Here is an 8930-nt window from a genome sequence, read left to right as displayed (position 1 = left end):
TGCACCCAACCATCGCTTTATTTGGTGCACAGGCAAAACAATAACGCTAACGACGCTTAAATCTTTATCGTTGTGCTTAAATCATGACAGAAAAACGTAACAAATCTGTGTACACATTGTCCGTGCTTTTTTTCAATGTTAAAGTTTTTAATAAGTTGTGCTGTGTGTGACATCGACGCGGCATAAAAACTTTTTAGATCCGCGTCGGTACGTTCAAAATTACCCTAATCGGCACCGAGCGAACCGACAGTACCGCACTTTTATTAATTAACTGCGACACTCTTGTACCTATCACATTTGACGGTTAAACCGATGTACGTTAGATTTTGGTTATTAAAACACAGCTGCATGACTTAACACAAGACCTGAGCAATTTCATTTGAGCGAGAATCTCGGCTGGTCTCTCTTATATCAGAAACACCAACGTCAATCACATATTTCCTATATCTTTCCAAAGAGTTATAAAAAATATGGAATTCGCCGAAATTGTGTTTTGATTGATATAAGTACGTGGAATAATAAAATTTATCAATTGATTTTTATCAAAAAATTGTGTTTTTGTCGTTTTGCAAACGGCAATGTCAATCACACATTTCCATATCCTGCATACGCGGTTATAAATACATTGGAATCCACCAGAACAACATAAATTATGAGACAATAACTGACAGTACAGAATTTATTGTGAAATTGCCTTTCTGGCGTTTCCCAAACGTTAATGTCAATCACACATTTCTTACTTCCCGTTTGCACAAACACGCGGGCTTAAGGAAATTCCATTGCACCTACGGCTTGTCGAGAAGCGAAACGGTCATAGCATATGCATAAATAAATCTACGTTACAAGAACAAGCAGAGTTATATGTCATGACGGGCTTTGGGTGCAGGTTTGTGCTGGAGTTTAAATAAAACAGAGTTGATTCGGACCTGACTTTACACTTTGTCACATTTGCGTCAAAATTTCACCACGGAAACCAATTTTTCGGGCCTTATTCCAGTTTCATTTGCAGAAAGTTGGGTTTGGGGCCCGATTTCGGACCCGGTTACAGCTTGGGGGTCAAAATTATGGGAAAAACGACCGACGGTTCTTGGGGAAGCGAAACTGTTACTGCATGTGAATAAATCTAACTACGTTACAGGGACAAAATAATGGGAAAATGTAAATTATGCTGTTACGTAAAATAATCAAGTTCTATCCCCTAAAGTTCACTAAATTAAACTCCCCGGTAAAGGTCAGGTCATTTGTTGCGACATAAACTGTTCGTCGTTCAGTATAAATTGCCAAAACCTATAACTTTTTTTAACTCACAAGCTGTAACCAGCCATTTCCCCAAAAGTTTTAAAGCCTTGACCAAAAACTGACATTGCTATTAGAATTCACCGACCTAAAATTTAAAAAACGGGCAAATTTGTGGTTTTCCACAAAAGCTAAACAAATAATTTTCAAAGTCTACGCATAAAAATAGTTTTCATTTTGTTTTTATGCTCACTGGAAACACACTAAGTAAATATTCATAAGTGCATGACCAGCACCCTGTTATAGCATACAAGCAAATGTATGCAGGCAAGATTGTAAGTTTCTGTGCGTGTATTTATGAAACCAATCACATATATTATGTTTCATAACACTAAACACAATGCACACATTTATTATCCACAGCAAAAAAGTCGCCACGGTTGAATGCAGGAAGCTCGCTTATGAGTTAAAAGACAATAAACTCAATTCTGCCGTGGAAATATATTTGCAAATTTAACATTAAAAATTATTTCACTTCACAACCACAGTACTGTAGATCAGGCCTGTCCAACTCGCGGCACGCGGCCCACGAAGCCCTCAACAGTCAACAACAATTGTAGTATTTTGTCAGATTTTTATCTAACTATACTAAATTTTTCTTACTTTTTAAGTTTAAAGCTATTACCTAAACAGACGTTTACCGAAATTTAATTTATACATACAAATTGATATGTTATAAATAGAAACGACAGTAATTAAACCGTTCCTTAAAGTTTCAGTCAAGGGTGTACAACCCGCGCGACCGTACGACTACTTTAAAATATATGTACTGGCAGGCGTGATGTAATTAAAACTTGTTTTCCAAAACTTTTGATTTTCAAACTGCCCTTACCAGATTTTGTGTTACTGAAAAGAGTATTACAAGCCTAATTGTGTGCAAACAATGTGAAAAAACATGTACGAAAAGCGTCACAATATTGATTATGACGTAATAATAGAGTTAAAACTGCGGGTCTTCACATTGTGGAGCTTAATCTGCACATTAAGTTGGAAATTAATCTGCGCTTTTGGGGCGTCAGTAGATGGTATATATATATGATATACCTATTTTTTTTAATTTTGAAACAAAAACCAGCAGCAAATTGGCGGCCGTTGGTGAAATAAGGATCTGCAATGCGGTCGTCGAAGCGAAAAGGTTGTTTAAGTGTATAAAACTAGACCAAAAATTACATGCGGCCCTTGGCATAATTCCCAAACTGCAATGTGGCCCGCGAACCCCACGAGTTTGACACCCCTGCTGTAGATTATTGTGTATGTCCGAAGTGGAAAACAAAAGTGAAAAACGACCCAGAAACTCAAATGACAAAAAGTGAAGGCGTCGCGTGGTCGAAGTTGGTGTATCATTTTGACAAATGCAAAGCGATTGCAGTAACTACAGAAGCAAGTTGTTCTCTGCAAAGTAAGTGTTGGAATATTAAACCATAGTTTCAAGTAAATATGGCAAGCACCATTACAAATTAATACATTTATCAGTAAAAGTTAACAGCCACAGTCAAACTTCTAATAAAAACATGAGGTGAACAGCATAGGCGCAAAATGCAAGATGGCAAATCTACGTCAAATAGCATTGTGACATCATTAACGTAAATACGTCACTACATCCCAATATGACTGACACGACTTCCCATGAGAGCTTAGCAATTGGGAATTTCCTTCGCTCGCAAAACGAAACACCAGTTATACATTGCATGCAAGCAAGGCAAAACTGCCACCTTAAGAATTAAGACATGCATTATTTCCAAACCAGGCCCTTGAGAGAAATGCTGGTGCAATACGTTTTACATGAAGAGTCAACTTTCATGGTTGTCATGTGTTTTTTTTCCTCTGGTCCTTAGATTTTCTTTTTCTGTATAAAATAAATTTGTTTTCTTATATTTAATGAAAATGACATTACGAGTGAAATCATTAACTAAAAGTTGCATTACAAATTTTCGCAGAAAATAAGTTATAACAATAACCACAATACTAGTTTAAAAAACATAGGGCACACCTCAGTACAATTGTATATAAAGCAACTCGTATGAGGCATGCAGTAGTGTGTTTTGCCACTAATTGCATGTGTTAATAAAACTGGCCAAGAAAACCAAACAGAGCCCTCATTTGTATCAAATACACAGATCCGAAATGCTGTAAAGTATCGCGTATTGACGTCGCAAATAAAATCGAGTGACTTTTAGTTGGTCACGTGATTGTATGGACGTTTTATTTCGTCACAATATCAGTCTTAGACCTAATTTGTCGCTGTCGCACTTTCTACTCATTGCACGGTTAAGTCACTTTCACTTTGTTCACTTTATATTCAAGTTGTAACAACACATTACATTAACTTCACCTAACTTAACCAACCGTTCTCTTTCATAACTTAATATATCAACTTTTGGGCCAACGTTTTAACGCTATTTCCTTTCATGGAACTAATCCCTGCCAAACAGTAGCCTAGAAAACCCGCCAGGACTTTAAGGAAAAAGTATTTTCATGCGACTAGACGTCTTGAAAAGCTAACAATACTTTGTTAAAATGACCGGATCTTGTAAACTTTTTGTTTTGTAACTTGTTTAGAAACAAAACTGCGTTTTTTCTGTGTGCGATTGTAATGGTATTTAAGAAAAATAGCACAAAATGGAGTTGGTAACGTGACAACATGCTATGTAATGCAATGTAACGGAACTTTGGTGTCCCAGTTGTACCAGCCGCACCTATTAGAATACATTTACGTGACAAAAAGGTTGAAACTGGCTGGAAAAGCAAGGGGCACAGCGACTGGTTTCGACAACATGGGTTGTGCTTCCATTGAGGCAGTGGTTTTCAGCCCGCAAGACCATTTAATAAACATTAAAAAAGCAAATGTTTATCAGCAATAACAATATGAAAAAATTCAAAACCCAGTGTATAAACCCTAGGCCAAACAGAATGAACCATTGTACATAATAGTTTCACGGAATATATATTTCACCAAAAAATTTCTTCAGTTCTGCAAGCGAATACAATATAGTTATAAAAGCATAATAAAACAGTAAAAACAAAAAAAAATACTAAAACAAGCTGCCACTATTACATACAACTTGTAAAACATACCGGAAAACTGCTACTGTAGGTGGATTTCAGTTCAAACCAGACGTTGTTTTTCAATATGAAACAATGTACATCAACACAATCAAACCATTTGATTGAAACTTACTTTGTGTTCCATTATGACCATTACAATACGAAACAAATCCTTTATTACATCACTATATAGAAGATAATTCAATGCAAGTGTCACAGCAACGCATGGGCAAACGAACGTGAAAACAGTTTTAGTACCGTATTTGCTCGATTGTAAGTCGCGGCTTATATTGTTTTTTAGCTGCCGTTTGTGCAGCTTATAATCGAGGGCGGCTTACAATCGAGGGGGGCTTATATTTTAATTTTATACCGAAATCATTTCTGCACTACAACATTTTAAATTATTTTGGGTTCAAAACATGTATGCGTGTACAGATTATACGTCGATATACGTTCTGTCGGGTACAGTTATCAACGTAACTCACAGATATGGGCAAATAGTCATACCATATAACTACAGAAAGATGTATTAGGAAACAATCGTATCTAAAATTCCAGCGTGCGGCTTACAATCGAGGGCGGCTTACATTATTTTTTTAACACCTCAACATGCGGCTTACAATCGAGGGCGGCTTATAATCGAGGGCGGCTTACAATCGAGCAAATACGGTAGGTAAAGCTTGTCAGTGTGTCGTGACTAGATACTTTATGTATGAAAACTCTGAACGGATCAACTAGCTTAGACCCTTATCTTTGCCCAAAGTGAGAGTTTATTCTAGTAATTATTAAACATGGAAATTTATTAAAGGGGGTCGCAAGTTACATTTGGATGCCAAAATTGCTCCCGGAATGAAAAACCACTGAATTAAGGCCATGCGTTGGACGCGTTCTCAAACCAGCGCAGGTTTGTTTTTGTCTGTCTGGTTGCACGCTTTGCTGATGTAGAAATGAACGAGCGATCGCCTACCGAGCGTTTTAAGTAGCTTAAATCTGCGCAAAACAGTTTGTGTTATCGCTGTGTACGGGTTTCTAAACAGTTAACATTTCCTAATCGTAGTTTTTCCAAAACACAAGCCACGTTGTCTGCAAAATTATCTGCATTTTTTGAGTGTCTCTACCGCCCCCCGCCGGTTGTATTAATTCCTTCGCGACTTATAATCAGTGTTGCCAGGTAGCGCTATTGTCGCCGAATTGGGCTACTTTTGACATCAAGTTGCGGGTTGCGCCTTTTTGGGCGGTTTTGTAAATGACATTTTCTACCGTATGGTTAGTAATGATCGCATTGTTATTGTGAAGTGAGTTCAATTTTGACAAAAGGACTGACGTAACTGCACAGAGCGTCAGAGATTTAACATCCAGCTGAGCAAAAGAATGCTTTCAGTCCACGCAATGCAGTGTTCATTTTACAAACAAAGAAATTTAATAACGCCTTCGTTGTTACCTCGTAATAAGAATTGTCTCTTGGCAAAAATCATTGTTTAAAAGGTCATCTTGCTTTGTTATTAAAACCGAAACATTTTTGTTGGTAATTAAAAAACAGCCTGAAAAGTGGGCAAACAAAGCGCATGCGTTGAATAGGTGTTACTGGAAACAGCTCAAATTCTATTTTAAAATGCACAAAAATTAAATCTGAAACGGAGAAATTTGAATAATTGTCACCCTAACAGGTGAAAGTAGTGAAAATCATTTGTATTTCAGGTATTTGTAAATTGGGCTCTTTTTGACGGGTAAAGTTGCGCTTTTCCGCAATTTGACCTGACAACACTGCTTTGTATACTCAACATAGGTTTTCTAAACCCCACTTTGTGCAGTCAACCATAGCGCTTTTTCCAGTATTACACCAATTTAGGTTACCCTACGCAATTCAAAGGATTGTTGCACAAAATAACTGCATGAAAGCTGGTAGATTTGCTGCAAACCCCTCACAACCACGTTTAGCAACTAAACAAACTTAAATCGGCCAGTGTGGGATTCGAACCGACAACTTTGCGAACATTTCAAAGCACTTAGAGACAGTTGAAAGCACAACAAATATTTTGCAGGATTTTTTCTCATGTTTTACGCAATCGAACTGGCATTTGAGGCGATCCTCGGCCAACAGTCGGCACATTCTTTTGCCACAGGACCAGTGATAGCAGAACCTGAGGATGCAAAAGTATGTTTTTAATATCAAGTGACAAGAGTCAAGTCAAATTTATTTGCATTGTCACTTTATCACACTGTCATTGTTACACATTTAAAAAAAACATAAAAAAACTAGTTTATTTAACAAAGTTACAACAAGGAGCCCTGCTCTGAAGGTATTGAGTTTATTTCTTTTGCTAATGAGAGCAAATAAAACCACAATCACCAAAGTAATGGGTCTTGTAAATTGAAAACACAACAAACTTATCATTGTAGCAACTATTGTGTCAAACAAATTTGTGTCGCATAACCATATCTACCATGTGTGAAATTGAAAACAATGGATTTTATGACAAAGTGCACAAACATATGAAAGGAATACAGCATGCTTTGGATAGTTAGGTTCTGCTCAGATTCAAGTCTTGGCATCAGGGTATTCAGTCCCAAAAGATGGTAAAATGAATCATCATGGCTAGAACACTTTTGTTTGTGGCAAATTTGTTTACTTTAACATATGGCACCAAAATTTGCTCAAGCCCCTAAAGTTGCTATTATAATACTGTGTAACATAATTCTTTACACTACTATCTAGCTGCATAATGAACCCCAAAAGCATGTTGTCAAATGCAATAGATTTTAGATGTAACTTTACAGTTGGCAACCTGCATTTTTAAAGAATGTGTGCATGAAAATAACCATCGCAAAATATTAGTGGTTTTGGGTAAGTTTAAGATTTTAATTCAGTAAAACCTAGTGAATTAAAATCAGTACATTTCATTTAAGCAGGTTTTACTGGGTTACACATGATGTGTTAAACTTACTAAAATACAAATTTAAGACTTTACCTTTCATTTCGCCCTTGGCATTAACTATAACCCCGGCATTGTCCTTGAAATATACAAACTGCCCATTTTTCCAATGTATCGGCTTCGATTGTCGTATGATAACTGCAGGGTGAACTGTTAAACAAAAAAGTAGTTTTATTAAAACCTGGATATCCTAAAACATTTGTGCATCTGCAACTTACTTTCAGTCACTCCAATAAACTTTCAACCTTATCCCGAAATTATTTTGACTTAAATATAAGAATTCATGGTATATTGAAAATGTGAAACAATAAAAACAGTATGAAACTAATATCAACTTTTAATATCATAATCTGTTTTAGAAAAGATAAATTTAAGTGAATAAATTGATCCAAACTATAGACTGCAATGATTACTTGCAATTCGTCAAAAAAGTACATTTGATTATCGTTTAGGTATGCACTGCACATGCACATTTGAATACAATACATACAGGGCGATAATGCCATGTTGGAAATTATATTGAATACCAAACAATATAATGTGACGCATATATGTAATTGTAGCATTAACATGAAATACTTAAAAAACTAGTGACCTATCGCTGTAACTTTGCAGGCAAAAGCACTTTTAGTTTGGGTGGGTTTAATACTTTGACATAAAATGCTCATGAAATTTGACATGAATGGGTATACAGCAAAGATTTAAACAACTGGCCTTAGAAACATTTCTATGTGTTCAGACTTGAGCTCATTCCTAAAAAAATCTGAGGGGTTATATTATATTATACTGACCATGAAGCAATATTTTGAACTGGACATACATTTTCATACCAAATTGACTGAACCAAAAACACAGTAAATTATCAAACCTTGGTGTAGAGAGAATTTTTTCTTTATTATAAGTGGGGTAATAAAATTAATTTTCTTCCATTGTCTTGTTTGTTTTATCCGACAAAGTATCATTATTGTTGCCTTTGTTCTCAATTCTTAAATGTTTGTTATCTTCAAATGCTGTTTTGTCCAAACCTTCTCTAATACGAAGTTTTAATTCTTCAGTCCCAGTACCTTCTTGCGCAGATATTGGAATGATGTGTTTAAATTCGGGTTTATCTTCTGGAAAAAGAGCTTTTGGAATAGCGTCAAGATGTGCTGAAAATTAAATATTTACATAATCTTTAAGCTATTGCTGTCAGGCATGATATCAAGTTTATAGAGCTCTTCTGGCAAATGTAATTTTATTTTTGACCTGTACGCCCTATACAGGTCGCCTTCATCAGGGTAAATAACACTTAATGTGACTAGTACAGTGCACGATAAACTAAGAAAAAGAATGGAAGGCAAGTACTTTGCCAGAAGAGCTCTACAAACTTGATATCATGTGCAGAGGGATTTGCCAGAGTAATAAATTAAACAAGTATAAATAAAAGCATCAATTTGAGACTAAAACCTAGAGATGAAAATGATTTAAATCAGGGGTGTCAAACTCAAACAACTTTGAGAGCTAAAAACAAACTTTTAAGTAAGTCGCGGGCCACACAACAGTGGATGATAAAAATATACATGATTAAAAAGTGAAATGTTAATACTATTGCCATTAACTACATGCAAAACTAATTTTGTAATAAATAATAAACAGATATACAGTGTAGCAGTGTGA

General features: G+C 35.9%; 1 protein-coding gene across 3 annotated transcripts in view; it reads right to left on the bottom strand.

Annotated features, from left to right (window-relative positions):
• Positions 1-6375: 6375 nt before the first annotated feature.
• The window catches only part of LOC145220277 (large ribosomal subunit protein uL14-like), a 114328-nt gene continuing 111773 nt past the window's right edge, over positions 6376-8930 (bottom strand). For 2 of the 3 annotated variants that reach the window (XR_013858065.1, XR_013858064.1), the window contains one exon: positions 7361-7424. Coding sequence is in view for 1 of the 3 variants with exons in the window: in XM_080087538.1 (XP_079943664.1) it covers positions 6400-6482; positions 7287-7424; positions 8300-8422 (344 nt within the window). In the remaining 2 variants the exon portion in view is untranslated. Of the gene's footprint in view, positions 6483-7286; positions 7425-8299; positions 8423-8930 lie in introns of those variants that run through there. The other variant, XM_080087538.1, reaches the window with a different exon arrangement.

This window comes from Phallusia mammillata, chromosome 3 (assembly GCF_965637545.1).
Source record: "Phallusia mammillata chromosome 3, kaPhaMamm4.hap1.1, whole genome shotgun sequence".
Classification (NCBI taxonomy): Eukaryota; Metazoa; Chordata; class Ascidiacea; order Phlebobranchia; family Ascidiidae; genus Phallusia; species Phallusia mammillata.
This window is presented reverse-complemented; position numbering and strand designations above follow the sequence as displayed.